This window comes from Nematostella vectensis, chromosome 8 (genome assembly GCF_932526225.1).
Source record: "Nematostella vectensis chromosome 8, jaNemVect1.1, whole genome shotgun sequence".
Classification (NCBI taxonomy): domain Eukaryota; kingdom Metazoa; phylum Cnidaria; class Anthozoa; order Actiniaria; family Edwardsiidae; genus Nematostella; species Nematostella vectensis.
Window position 1 is genome coordinate 13227618 of NC_064041.1, and position 15785 is coordinate 13243402.

At 39.9% G+C, this 15785-nt stretch overlaps 1 protein-coding gene across 1 annotated transcript; it reads left to right on the plus strand.

Annotated features, from left to right (window-relative positions):
- The first annotated feature begins 233 nt into the window (after positions 1-233).
- On the plus strand, positions 234-15764 carry LOC116620270 (folliculin). The gene is made up of 21 exons (XM_032386007.2): positions 234-606; positions 3538-3614; positions 3719-3785; positions 3990-4123; positions 4431-4553; positions 4626-4691; positions 5134-5170; positions 5245-5335; positions 5527-5594; positions 6613-6705; positions 7701-7755; positions 7922-7951; positions 8022-8065; positions 9267-9380; positions 10953-11006; positions 11389-11502; positions 11693-11724; positions 11802-11860; positions 12972-13074; positions 14378-14440; positions 15223-15764. Exons 1-21 carry the CDS (start codon positions 538-540, stop codon positions 15359-15361), a joined length of 1632 nt encoding a protein of 543 aa, XP_032241898.1. The 5' UTR covers positions 234-537; the 3' UTR covers positions 15362-15764.
- The last annotated feature ends 21 nt before the right edge of the window (positions 15765-15785 follow it).

A 15785-nucleotide genomic window follows, 5' to 3' on the forward strand; every position in this document is an offset into this window, starting at 1 on the left:
TTTGATATATCCTCTCATGATATCATCTCGGCATTTGCAAAAAATAAAATATAGGTGTGATTTGAAAATGATATCTTTTCCTGAAGCAAGCGTTTCTACACAAGAAAATAAGGACGGGAAGATAACACGGTAAAAGTAATATTCACTGTTTTTTTTTAACCGCCTTAATTTCCTGCATGGTGATGAAGAAAGCCCACGAATTTTATAATCCACAGGGGCTCCGCACCAGACATTAGGCATTATTAGTCACCAGCCCCTAACGGGTCACATGATAGTCATGTTTCCAAACATTTCGTAGAGTTGAACTGTTGTCACGTCGTATGTCGCATTGAACGTCTGTATAACTTGTGTTGAAGTACTCATCGTGGTAAAAGGTTTTTGTCAAAGGAACTAGAATTCATATTCTCATTGTAAAAAAAAAAAAAGACAATTGGAACGATAGATCTAACGTTATTGGCAGTAGCGGTAACGTATGGCCCGACATGTTGTGTGTGGTTGTGAAGAACGTGTTATTATGATGGCGTTGGTCACTGAGAGATGAATGCTATTATTGCATTGTGTCATTTCTGCGAGTACCACGGGCCAAGTGTGCTTTTTTGTACACAGGTAAGTGTTTTCCATATGTCGAATAGCCGAAGAGTCACTAGCTGTGAATATCATCAGTACAGGAGCAGTAAAGGGGGGTCATTGCACGTTTCACGAGTTTTAAAAATCGGAAATCACGTTTCACGATAAACTAACGGCAAGGATCAACGATTCACGATTTTTAAAGAGCAAAGATCACAATTCACGATTTTTAAAGAGCATAGATCACGATTCAAATTTCTTCATTCACGAATCACCGGCATAGGAAGCAATCACGGATCACGGTTTTTAATTTGTCCTGTTCATGATTCACAATAAACAAAAAACGCCGTTCATGGGTCACAAAAATGACCCATACCACCCCTCAACCATCCTCGGGGACCCAGGGCGTCGCAGAAATCGGGCACACAGGGAGCGCCTCACGAGAAAGAAACAGGCTGAAAGACGCCCTGGGCAACTGCTCTGTAAAACCATTTTTCTAAAGTGTTCAAGTAAAATCCCTCAAACTTGACTCAGCCCTTGAAGTATCTAGAATAATTAAAGCCTTTCCATTGTTTCGCCAATATTATTTATGTTTAGCGTATAGTTTTTCTTTTCCCTCTTGATATGTAAATTTCGAGACTGTTTTTACAGGCGCTGATTGGAAAAAGGCGCCAGTAGTCAGGCGACTAATTTGATTAGAAACCCTTTTAGAAATGGGTTTTACAGAGCAGTTGCCCAGGGCGTCTTTCTGTGCTCTTTCTTTTTCGCGCGCTCCCTGTGTGCCTGATCTCAACGACGCCCTGGGTCCCCGAGGATGCCCCTGAGCAGTAAGACTTATATTCAGTCATTCAGTGAGCCAGTCAGTCATTCAGTGAGCCAGTCAGTCATTCAATGAGCCAGTCAGTCATTCAGTGAGCCAGTCAGTCATTCAATGAGCCAGTCAGTCATTCAGTGAGCCAGTCAGTCATTCAGTGAGCCAGTCAGTTAGTCATTCTTTATGTCATTCTTTAATGCAGCATGCCAGAGTCACATTATTGTGCTGCTCTAGAAAAGTTTGACGGATAATGTGATGCTAGCATGCCATTTGTTGCGCACAAAACTTATTTAATAAGAAGCACTACATTTATTGCGGAACCGCTCTATAGTCAAACCTCAACTGGACCAGAGTGGTGCAAGCCTGTCATGTCGTTTAATCTAGGCCTACATCAGTCCGTTAGTGAATCAGTCAATCTATTGACTGACTAGCTATTGTCAATCAGTCAGTCGTGGCTATGTGCATGAAGTTGGTACCCACTCGAAAACTCACCAATTTACGCTCGAAATTCTGAAATAATTAAGCTTTCAAAAAATTTTTTTTAAAAAAACAATATGCTAAGACTGTTAGACAATATCTTTCCAATAGATAGAAATATAAATTTTGCTTTTGCCTGACGTAGATTTTGTTAAAGAACGTTTAAATTGAGTAAAAATACGAAAGCGTGCGTAACACCATCCAAGTTGCCTTACGAATTATTCAAAATAATGTACCTTATTAATGTTGTATTTAAAAGTCTTTAACATATTTTGGATTGACATTACCCAAATTTTTCGTTTTTTGTGTTTTATTTTTTGTTCCTATAAAATTTAAAAAGTTATTGCCAATTTTCTTAGGCCTGACCATATGTCCCCCTCAAATGGACACTTTGAGAGAACATAAATAGTTGTATTGCATAAAGCATGTACAATAGCAATCAACATACGTTTGACTACGATTGTCAATAAGAAATTAGTAGTTTAATGGGCTTGATTTCTTATAATAACTTATTTAGCGAGGCCTGACCATTTGTCCCCCTCACAATTATATTTTCACCTAAACCACTACCTTTACCCGGTGAAAACACCCGCTGAAGGCCCTCTACCATTCTCTCTTGATGCCCGCTGGACCGTACTTTGAATAAGGCCCGCTGGCGTTCTTTTCAAATGCAGGCGCACTGGCAGGCCTCTAAAGACATGCCCGCTAATCACCCGCTACCATGCCTTGACGAACGCCCACTATTATGCCTGCTAGCTTGCCTTCTAAGACAGGACCGCTACTTGCCCGCTATCTTGCCTTCAAGATGCGCCCACTTAACGCCCTCTAACGTGCCTCGACAAACGCCCGCTTCTTACACGCTAGCGAGCGTTTTAAGTTAGATGAAAGGATTCATTTCTTATGTTGTTATCATTATCTTACAAGGTGTGAAAAGATAATGTACTGTCTGTCTAGCCTTGGAGAGCATTGCACTTTACTGAATAGTGAAACCTGAAAAGGCATTGCACTTTACTAGACAGTAAAAGCTCAGTAAAAGACAGTATAAGACAGTAAAAGAGTCATTGCACATCAGCCTAGACAGACAATACATTATCTTATACACACCATATAAGATTACGATAACGTCTAAAATAAAATGAATCAGCTAGACAGACAGTACATTATCTTATTCACACCTTGTAAGATAATAATAACAACAAAAGAAATGGGCCGTGTGAATGGCAGCGGGCCTTATGGACGCTAGCGGGCAATAAACGGAAAACAGTGGACTATATGAACGCTAGCGGATGTGAAGCGGGCCTTGTGATTGGCAGCGGGCCTTATGGACGCTACTGGGCATAGAGCGGTCTTCAGCGGGCGTTACTTGAACATTAACACCCGGCGGGCCTTTGTAAAACACAAGCAAGCTCAAGAGACATCAGTGAGAAAAAGGCACGCTAGCTTGGTCTTGTTTACTAGTGGGACTATTGAACAGTAGCGGGTGTAAAAACTGACGCCACCAGGCAAAATCTACGTTTGTTACGCTAGTGGGTACCCACATCATAGCACATAGCCTCATTTTGTCAGTGAATCAGCATCAAAGCCATTTGAATGCTATTTTTCTTTCTTTTATTTAGGGTTTTTTACAATAATGCTGTTGCCATTGTCAATGTGACAATTCTGACAACTTTACATTACAGGCTTTTCACTGTGAGGAACATGATCCTCTAAGCAATACTAGCCTGCCCTTATCAAACTGCGGATCATGTGTGAAGAGGTGAATAACGTTGTTAATTTATTTTTGTCATCTCTGCATGCATTCATGTATTGAACAGATACAATAAAGTAATTATTTTGTTATTTTTCATTTGATATTTTTAGATGTTTCACTAGAAGTATTTCAGTATCTGATGGAAATAGTCACTCCTCTTCCTCAAGTCGATGTGATGTGAGTAAATTGTTTTTAAGAAAATTTCCTGGTTCTTAGCACTTTGGTGTGTATATCATTAATTCATTGGCTGAACCAACCTAATTTATTTGGCTTTGTTCCTTACTCATCCACCATATACATAGCCATCTTCTATGTTTTAATATTTTAAACAAATATAGTTCCAAATGGACATATGTAACACATATTCCATAATTTTCTCAGGCCTGCTATTCCTTAGACCCAACACATCAAGGCTATATCAGCATTGACCAAGAGGCACACATAAGTTACTATAGCAACCGTAACCCTGGGCAACAGGAGCTGTACAGTATTGTGAGACAGGCTTGTGTGAGGAGGTAATTTTTGGTTTATTAAAATCAAATAAAAAATTCTATCCACATTTGGTAATACTGTATTTACAGTTACATATAACGTGATTATATAGCCCAAGGTAAATATTAAGGTAAATGTATTACAATACAGCTTGTTTTGTTAGAATATATAAACAAAGTATAATTGCACCCCACATCAATTTAAGTGTTGATCAAACACAGAGAAGAATCAAAAAGAAAAGGACTCAAATCCAAATCACGGAACCTTAGATATAGTTTTGTACCTTCCAATATTTCTCAAAATAATATTGACTTGCAATCTTTATTGCAGTCTAAGTTGTGAGGTCTGCCCAGGAAGGGAAGGGCCCATGTTTTTCGGCGAGGAAGCTTCTGGGTATGTTTTCACACATACATTCTTCTTGAAAGACAAGCAGTCAAGAGGCTTCCAGAGATGGTGAGCAACAGAAAAAGTGTACAAGTAGACTTTAGGGATCTAACCTTAAGAAGAAATATGTATTTCTTATAGGTACAGCATAATCTGTGTGATGAAGGACAGAATTTACCTGATAAATTCTTGGCCATTTCTAGTGAGGTATGTATTAATTAATCCTCTTCAAAAAAATTTTTTTATATAGAAAATCAATATTTTGCCTGTTTTCTTTCAGTAATGGGAAATAATAATTTCTTGTGTTGTGCCATTTATCGAACGCGCATGCAAGAGCTATGTTGTGTGCTTTTTGAACAGCAAACGTCCACTGATTGGCTCAATGATGCCACTTAGCTGCTTTAGCTTGTGCGACCCCTGTAAGTGTACTGTATACCCCACCCCCCCTAAAAATAAACAACAGTACCCCACCTCTCCCCCAAAATTCTCAAGCCTTGAGATTTTCTGGGGTTGACAGGTATGAATCTTACACAATGCAATTGTAAAGCCCTTTTGCCTGATGAGATAACCCTTTTTTCTGTATGGTAATAAGTTTTAATGACCATTTTTTTAATTTTTAGTTGAAGTATAATTTATTTTTCATTCTTAGCCATTTCAAAGAACTGATTGTAGAACTTCAAGTAAAGGTAAATGATACTTTCATGCAGCCTGAGTTTATTCCATTTATTCAGATTGAGACAATTCAGTTTTTTGTGTGCAGGCCACAGCAGTTTATGAAACAGAGCAAGCAGAGGCTGTCAGTAAAGGCCAAGCAATGCCATCTGGTGGGAATGGATTTGTTCTCACACCAGGTAATCTGATTTATCATTTTACAATTGACACATATCTCTGCTGGAACAAGAGAAGAGCAGTAACAATTGAGACAGAAAGCTGAAGACTTTTCTTTTGGAAATTTAGTTTTGAGAAAAATTAAGTTTTGAATTTCAAGGAATCATGGTTGAGTAAAAAATGTAGTAACAAAAATGTAACATCCATTTCTCAGACCAATTTCGTCGACAGCGTGGTGGCCATAAAGTCTACAGATCAATTGCAGTACTGCTAGAAGATCAGGTATATTTCAATCTTACTTCTATTACTTTTCTGGCCAACACAGTTACAGTAAACAAAATCAAATGCTTTTATCTGAAAGATACTCTTATACAGGATCACTTAAAACTAGATTTTTTAAATAACGTTCAGCAGGCCTTTAAGCAGACACTACTGAGACTAACGGCGTAGCCAGGATTTTTTAACAGGAGGGGGCCCAAAAGGCCCTTTCAAGGCATTTATAAGTTAACTGTATTTTGGCTGCTAGAAGTCCACTCCCCTGAACAGCCCCCTGGCTAAGCCCCTGGCCACCCCCATGGCTACACCCCTGGAGACCCCTGGGTATTGTAGAGGTGCTTTTGCACTCCACCCTCCCGTCTTGCCTTAATCTTAACCTAAATTTCAAACAATTTTTTAGTAATTCAGCCTCCAATTATTCTTTCTAAACCCCGTAATATATGGTGTACATATCCCATAATAAAGTATATGGTATACATATCTTGTGAAATCGCGTGAAATACAGTAAATATGTGGAAAAAAAACAAGAGAGTCAATACAAGGGGTAGCGATGGGTGCCTCGAAATTTGGAAAGTCTTGGAATCTCGGCCTTTTTACGCAAGTCTTGAAGTCTGGTTTTATTCACAATATTAGGGGTCTTTGAGCCTCGTTTTTTTTTCTACCACAGTCTCAGATTTTTAAACGCATGATCTCGGAGTCTCTAATTTTGTTAAACACGATCCTTTTTAATGTTGTTGCCATGCTAAGGGTTTCCCCCTTTTTTGGAGTCACGAGCCTTTTCGCTCTAAACAGAAACTTTAGCTACCGTAGCAAGATTGTATTGTAACTCTACCTGATTCATTTTTTATTTACCCATCGGTACCCCTAATATGGGTGAATACAGAGAATGTATAAACATTCTCACAAAAATTTGGCTTGTGATGAAATCCAAAATCTTGTTATACCCGCCTAATGGGGGTGAGTTGACAGGATGCTACTGACTTGCACCCTTTTTCAATTAAAAATTCTCTTTTTTTTACTCAAGGATATTTTTGCCCGCCTGCATCAAAAGTTCTCTTGGATATTGAAAGCTTGTGGAAACCGAATTACAGAGAGGCTCCTGGAGGGCCCACCCAAGGTATGTACTTGTGTCTTTCAGCTTGTGGGGGGTCTCACTGGATCATGTATCAGTCATCAAGGTTATTCCTGAGCGCCAGATCCCCGGCAGAGGGGACCCCAACAAAAACAGACAGGGGTGATAGTCTGTAAAGTCAAATTTATGCCTAAGGGATAGCACTTTGGGTGTGGTCAACAGAAATACCTACCCTTAGCAAATTGGATGTGGTTGAAGGAATTTTTAACCCAATTGAAAGAATAATTGGAAAAACCATTTAACACCCCCTAAGGAATAACAGTTGGTTCAATTTTATACCGTAAGAGATATCAGAATCAAACCAGAAGTAACACTGAAATAACTGTGCATGCCACACCAGAGAGAAAAAAAAACATTTAATAAATGAAAATAAGCTGTTTATGACATTTTGATTCATATGCACTGAATAAGTTTCTTGTTGTTGTTTTTCTGGCATGTGAGTTTGACAAAAAATAATGTAATTTTTAGTGCAAGTTGACTTTCAAGGCTGGGTACACAGATTAGTCTTAGGACTTATAGATTAGGGAGTCTCAAGTTTTTTACATCTCCTGCTCTCCTGCGTGGAGCACCAAATCTCCCACTTTTAAGCAATTTTCATAGCTTCCGGAAATTATTCTATAGAAAATCAACATTTCACCTATTTTCTGTCAAAATAATAAAAACAATAATTTCTTTTCATAGCTCAATTTATCTAACACCCTCATTGGATCTATAAGTGGATTTGTGCACGAGAGCTATCTATACTGCAAAAGCCTGCGAGGTTATACCCACCCCTTCCCCCAAAAAAATATATATACCCCACCTCTCCCCCCAAAAAACTTCTCAAGCCTTTAGATTTTTTTGAGGTTTACAGGTATGCATTGGGTGGGGTAGTCTCCATTACAAGCCATTCCCCCATTCATAGATTTTAGATTTTGATATTTGATGTGTTTTCGTCTTGCTTAGTGTGGCCTGACATGGATGTCTTACGTCTTTTGTAGGAGGAGCTTCTTTTAGACCTGGATGCACAAACTCAACAAGTGGAGTCCGCTCTAGGTACTGTACTGTTTTTAGTATTTTTCAGAAACTAGGGGTATTATGTTTAGGTTTTTACTTGATAATGCATCAACATCATTATCCCAATTTAATGGAATCTGTTCCCTTGATAATGCATCAACATCATTATCCCAATTTAATGGAATCTGTTCCCTTGGTCTTGCAGGGGAAGTCAGTGATTTGGAAAAGACTGAAGGTAAAAAAAATAATTATTTATTGATCACAGTTGAAAAGGAAAGACGTTCATCTTGGTAAATTTGTCTTAGATCAAGCTGCTCCTTTGTTTCATTCATTGCGTCACATGATGAAGGTGAGATATTTTTAAGTAATATTCGGGAAATGTATCACTACTGGAGAGTATAACCTGTGAATTTTCTGTGACAAACCTGTGAATTGTTATTTGGCCAATACCATAAAGCCATCAAACCATACAATATGATAAACATGTTAATTTTCCAAACCTCTGAAGAATACCAGTAGTTTAGATTAGGAAGTAAAGATTCACAGGTTTCTCACACAGGTAATTCACATGCTCCTTTCCAATAATCAACCCTCTCCCTTTCAGCTTGAATGCTGGATTATGAGAGCACAGGTACAAAATGGTATTAAAAGCATCTCAGGTTGTTGCCATAGAGCTAATGTCTGACCACAGAACACCCTTGAAACAAATGCAATGACCAACTAAGTCAACTTACTTGTGAACCACAAAATTGTGGGGGGAGGCACAGGCACTACAGACAGTACAGACGAGTGATTCACTACCCACCATGCAGGCCTGTACCCAGGATTTTTCATAAGGGGGTGCAAAATCCTAAAAAGTAGACATAATTTTCCAGGGGGGGGGAGGGAGGAAATGAGTCCCCTGATAAAGATCTGACCATCCCCGAAAGAACAAAAAGGGATTTTTCTATGCCTTTGCAGTATCTCCATGAGACGTTTATTGTTGGATTTGGCTACATACTAGAGTGATCTAGCTTATGCTTTATAGTTTTGTCTACAAATAGCACGTTCATTGGAAACCGAAAGTGGACCTTTGGCCGGCGTGTGTGTGTGTGTGTGTGGGGGGTGCGTTCGCACCCCGTGCACCCCCCTGGGTACGGGCCTGCCATGCCACCTAGGCTCTGCTCAATCATAACATATGAGGACCGATAATCCACCACAGTGACCCATCTTATAGCATTGCAGTAACAATCCCTCTTAATTTATAAAAAATGGGTGTCTTGAATGACTGATGATGATTTCCTGCAGTTCTTATAGTGTGACAAACGCTAACCATGGCAAAAAGAATTGAGATATGTAATATGCAGGGGAACTTTTTTTAAATAAATTAATGGGGGTTACTTTATCGTGACTACTCCTAAATATAAGTTAAATATTATGTAGATACTAAAAAGGTCCTCAACTTATCAAAATGGGAGCGTGAGGAACAACTTAAGGGAAATTTATTGGAAAATATATTGTGGTATTGCCACTGATGGTTCACTCTCTCTGTTAACTCTCTTTTTTGGAAGATTCTTGGAAAGGACAAGTTTCATTTGCTGGCCTATCATGTGATTCAAGGCAACCAGTTGATTGTCAGGGGAGAGGACAGGCATATTGTGAGCTCTGCTCTTAACACTCTCAAGGTACCGTACATTCATACATACAAAGTAGGTGGGTTATGAGGGCAACTCCCTTCTAAGAGAAACAAAGCACACTAAAAGAGTTTGCTTTTCATTTTTTTTACTGTCGAAACATACTTTGTAGTGTAGCACCCCTCCAATCCTGTACAATCCTGCAAGGGCTCCCCCCCCCCACACCAGGAAAACCTTTTCAATGATAATGCTTTATAAAGCTCCAGTAAAGCACGAATTTCCAGAGTGTCAGTGTTTTCTGTTGCTTTAAGTGTAGGGGGAGCTTTATATGCTACGCAGCACTTTAGGAGAACGGGCTTGAAAGTAAATATTTGTCAATAGGCCTGTCACTAAGCTTAGCCCCACAACCCTACCTTCATAGGGCCAATTTGTCTGATATAATATTATGGTTGTGCAAAGTGTAATGTTTAATGCACTTCATTATTCGCCATGCTCAAACGAACGTAAATCTGCTTTCTACTTAAATAAAGCAACAACAACTTAAAATGAAGAAACAACAGATTATATGGTTGGATACTCAGGCATCCAGAGAGTTAACAATAATTGCAATATATATTTCGAAATCTTACCACGAAAAAGCTGATAACTAAGTTATTATCATTCCTAGTTTTTTTTAGGATCAGGCTGTTTTGCTTTGGCAGATGCCGCCCTCTTTTGATCGATAGCATTTCGTGCCTTCTTAAGCCGTTTCTTGTCTTCCGAATCAGACGCTAGCTCATCCGACTGATGATATTCTTCCACCACCTGACGGCCGTCTTTAGATCTTTCAGCGATTCTTATCAGTTTGTGCCTCTTTTTTATTTTGTTTTGGGCGTCAATCAGCAACGAGCGGACCTTTTCAGGGTCTTTGCGATTCTTTTCTATTTCTGACAAAATAGAATTTACCTCAAAGTTGTGTTCGAACTTTTTTCGGTTTCCCTTATAGTATAAAGCCGCATTGTCACCAGTTTACTTCCGGTCGATTACGTAACAATCTCCGATGATTTTAAACGGAAAACGCAAAAAATATTTCAAAATTGTAAAAGCAGTGTGTCTTATGGTACTCTGGTTCCAGAGGCTCCAAGTTTCACTACTCATGCGCCCCGACAACGACTTTACGGCTGTACGTCTTGTACGAGCCATTAAACAGAGAGGAGGAAAAAAGGAGACTCTGGAACCAGGGTATTCTATTGGAAGTTTCTTCGTGAATGTGATAACTTAGAGCGGTTGACCAGTTCAATATTCGGATTCTTATAGATTCTTCCGTCTCTTGTCGGTTGAGGTTTCCGTCGGACCTACGGAAGTAAACTGGTGACAATGCGGCTTTAACTTAGCCGCTTGCTTCTCTAGGCACGCTTCTCGTCTTCCCGCTTTCCCTTTGCCTCAAGCTGATTCTCTAGAAAGCCTTTGAAGAGGGAAAACACTTGGTTGACCAGGTCCGGGTATTCTGTTTTGTTGTTCCTGGTTAAGAATTTGTCTTCTCTCCGAGTATGAGGATTGCCCTCCGTCGTCAGACATCTGAAGGTCAAGGTGAAGTCTAAAAAAAAAACAGTCCCACTTGACACCTGTATTATTATACTCTAGGATTTGATTCCAAGTGGCTGCGTCTCCTGTGTCAGTTATAGTAATGTATACAAGGTGAGAAAACACACTCTATATATTTCTACCAAATCTCCCTTGCATTGATTTTGTAAGCAGAGCTTTCTTGCTGTTTGTTTCTGAAAGAACGTGCCGCGTTCTTTCACAAAGAAACGAGAACGTGAAAGGACTAGACACAAACAAACGAGAACGCGAAAGGACAAAGACGCGAAACAGATAAGTGAACTGATAGAAACAAACAGGGAGAAAGCTCTGCTAGCAGGGAATTGATTTTGCTGCTGCTTAAAAGTTTCTTCACACAAGATGAATCTCAAATTTCCCCCAGGCATTATTTAAGTATTTTGTCTTTCCCTCAATTATCACTATGTATTACTGTGAAGATGAACATCTTGATATTTTCCATTTTGCTTGATCATTCTAGGACTCCTGGCGATGTAACTTCCTCGGTCTTTCCCCTGAAGTAGAAATCCCTGCTCATGTATTATCATCAGAGCTATTTGTTCTGCTGGATGTCATATCCTCATCACCCTCCCAGGTAATGCGACGTTTTGTTGGTTTAAAGTATTGTTGCCAATATTGGGGTTTTAGGACATGAAGTTGTGTCCCGTTTTGTATGTTTTGTTTAAGAACAGTAGTAATTTGGTAGGTTTGATTGTAGTATAGGCAAATCAAATGGCAAATTATAAAAAAATTCATACTTTTTCATGGCCTTTTATATCTTGCAGCCTTCAAATGACAAGGAAGGGGAAGAAAAAAGGTAAATACACAGTTTTTCCACCTCATTTTGGCTAATGCTACTTTTACTAATGAAAATCTCTGCATGTCTTTTTATAGAAAAGAAGATGAGTTCCGCAACTACAGTTTCTCTGTCTGTGGAAAAGAGAATTCGCAAAGTAGGTGACAAAAATATTACTCTGACATCGTGTTATGTTGTTATCTTCCCTTAGCATCTCAGCCTCTTATTCTGTACCTCCAAATAAGCAATGTGCTGCTGCAAAACCTCAGTGTTACAGTCCCTTCGCAAATTAGTATTCGTATAGTAAAATTGACATTGTGAGACATGATCAACTCCGCTTCACATGTGACGCTGAGGATGAAGCTACTCTTCTTCCCTAATTTTACAAAGGGCATATGGAAAATGATATCCTCTTCCCACCCCTGCAAGGGCAAGGAATGGCAGATTCTTGCCCGCTAGACCCAGTTTCTAGCTTCCGCCCTTGTGCCACAGGCCACCATCCCCAGTTTTTTTTACACCCTCTCCAAGGTTTTATGATGTGCAGTGAGAAATAGGACCTCCAGCTTGACATCTTTAACTGAGAAGAAAAAGTTTCAGTTTACACCTCTGAAAGCCAATCCTGTACTACTAAGCTACCTTACCATAGAAACTACAAAAGCAGAACTTTCTACTGCGCGTTAACACGGTGTTTTTAAAGCCGCCATCTTGGATTTTGAGCCCCTCCCCCGTTCTTCATTTTTGCTCAAAATCCAAGATGGCGGCTACGAATCGCTCGATGGCGGTTTTTCGCTATAAAAACACCGGTCAAACGCTGCATTGCAAGCTACGCTTTTGATACACAAGCACTCTCGGAAAATATATATCGACTTTTCCTTTGTTATTGTTTATAATTGAAAATAAAACGGTTTATTTGCAGGGAAAATTCAAAATAGCCATTCACAATTAAAGTCTGATATTTTATTAATGATATTTTATTGAATTTTTCTCATATAAACTTGTTCGAATTAGCCGATGGAAATGGATTTTTTTGTGTGACTCGACATTGAGCGGGTGCATAAAATGGCGGCGTGCTTGGCCTTAAACTCTATGCCTGCCAGGGCCACTGGGGACATGCGCCCCTCACTCCCCCCCCCTCATATTTTAAAATATTTTAAAGCAAATGACCAGTAGGGCCATGGCTTTGGTCCCAGATTTAATGTTTGTTTCGTTGCCCCCTCCCCCCATATTCCACTGCCTGCACTACTAACTCTGCTTTACTTTTCTCTCAGTACCCACTATTCTTCAGAAGGTCGAGCACTGCCTGGACAATGAGAATGTATCAGATCGCGTCTTCCGACAGATGCTGATCTGCCTCAAGGAGGAGTGGATGGAGTGAGTACACCTGGGTAATATGGGCATGGGTGGGATGATGTAACGTGGGCCAATACAAAACTTCCTCTCTAATCAGGGCATGTATACACCTATTTCAAATAAGGTTGTACTCACCGAGAACCCATGTGTCGTAACCCGCGGTTGTTCATGCGTAGCGTATAAAAAATACAGGGTGAATCGAAAGTTCGTGCACGTTTTAAAATGCGCTGATTTTATTTTTTCATACTTGAATATTTGACCACAAACGTCATTTCCAGTTTAAAAAAGTAACGAGCATTGGTTAATATTCCTAAAAAGTCCTAAGATCTTGAAGAATTTAACTTTTTCCCGTCAAATGTTGCGCGCATGCGAAGTCCGAAATGCACATTTCGCGCCATTTTTGTTGTTAATGTGAAAAAAGATTTCTATTTGCCGAGGTGTCACGAGCATCAGGAGCGTCAGAAAACATAAAATGGAAGAAAAGTGACATATTCTAGACCCCAGGCAGCAATTTTGGGGTCATGCTACTTTCTCGTTTAGAGCGCTGCGCCAATCATTGGTGTTCACGGTACGATTTTCTTGACAAAGCAAGGATGGTGGCAAAGCAGTTCTGACAAAAGTCGTACAAAATACAATTTTCAAAGCAATATTCAAGCGAGGAGACTAATACAAGGGTGTTCAGTGCGAATCGAAATATAGCATTCATACAAAACGGAACTCCTAGTTACTTATCAAATGTTGCCAACAAAACTTGCCAAATTCCATAGAAAGGGACGAATGACCAGTCAATTAACCTAACCATGAACCGATAGAAAATGTTTAGGGTAATTTGGACAAGTTAAGTTACAGTGATCCATCGCCGACGACGATAAGTCCTTCGTTTTTGGCGAAATGTATCAGTAGATGCATTACAGGGGCGTTTTCACTTCACACCCAAGCGCATAAAAATTTTAATAAAGAACAAAGGCTGCCACTTAGGGTAATAATTTTTCGTATTCACAGATTACAATAAAGTCTTTTTATCATATGCAACACTTGTCATGCTGCTGTTTTGTAAGACTTGTTTTTTTACTCAATCAAAAAAGTGCACGAACTTTTGATCCACCCTGTATTGGCATGGGTGGGGTGATGTAATACAGGCCAATACAAAACTACCTCTCTAATAAGGGCATGTATATGACAATGTGGTCATGAGTGGGATGATGTAATACGGGCCAATACAAAACTACCTGTCTAATAAGGGCATGTATATGGTAATATGTTCATGAGTGGGGCAATACGATATGAACCAACGCAAACCAATATCGACTTTCTTGTCTCGCAGCAAAGTGAAAGTTGTGTTTAAGTTCGCAAAATCAAGGCCAACAAGTAGTGAAGACAAAGAAAAGTAAGTCAGTAAAGTAAATACTGATTCTTCTGTCTCCCTCTGATTCCAGTTTAAATCCTGGTAATCTGACCTCCAAAGTAAATAAAACATGGTTTATTGGTGTAAAAGCTTTGGTAATCTGACCTCCAAAGTAAATAAAACATGGTTTATTGGTGTAAAAGCTTTCGAAGGGAAAGGATTTCAAAAGTGGCGAACAGATATTATTTCAAGTTATCGGGAGATTTAAGTTATTGAAGACTTGAGTTATCCAAGGACAGAGAAAGAGAGCTTGTTAGGCTAAAAGGCTGACTTCTAAACCCTGAAATTTCCTCTAGTGTGGCCGAAATGTACCTTATAACGTTACATATTCTGGGGTCGGTTCGTAGAAAGCAGGTTAGCATTAACGCAGGGGTAAATATGGCTATTTTGGTATTTGGACAAACTATAGAAAAACTATATGGTCTGCGTAGGCGTGGGGTAGACAAACTATAAATCAACACAAGGCTGAAAAAGAATGTTGAACGCCTCTGTGAGTAGTTGCGCTAACGTTTCCAGCGTTAGCCGTTCGTCGAAGCCCGACTTTGTTGTATAAAAAAGGTATTTACCCTGGGTTAGCGTTAGCCTGCTTTCTAGGAACCTTGCCCTGAGGTACTTGCTTGAGTTGAATGTGGACAGAGTCCGACGCGCTAGCCAAAATGTGATCGATTAAAAGAAAGTCATTTTCGTGGTTTACAATTTAGCCTGACTGTTTCTTGTGCCCTTGGTTCTCTTGATGATGTTTTTTTATATGCATTGTATTTCAGACTGTTGCGGGTACTGGGCACACGGCCGGAGGATGAGATTGTACTCAAGTTTTGGATGACAGGATTAAATCAACAGTACCGATCACACTTACTGACGTGTAGTAGCAGCGGCTCGACTACCCCTCCCCCCACGGTCTGACCGTGAGGGGTAGGCTGAGGAAATCAACAGTACCGATTACACTTACTGATGTGTAGTAGCAGCCGCTCAACTACCCCTCCCCCACGGTCTGACCGTGAGGGGTAGGCTGGGGAAATCAACAGTACCGATCACACTTACTGACGTTTAGTAGCAGCGGCTCGACTTCCCCTCTCCCCACGGTCTGACCGTGAGGGGTATTCTGGGGAAATCAACAGTACCGATCACACTTACTGACGTGTAGTAGCAGCGGCTCGACTACCCCTCAAACTGCAGAATCTTTGGAAATGCGGAGTGCTGGAGTGGAGCAAAGGGTAGAATGCTGAAATTCATTTCAGGGCCATGACAGTAATAAGGGGTTTCCCTACGCTGTGATTCGCAAAGGAAATAAATGCGAAACAAATGATTTACTTATCTTTGAATGTAA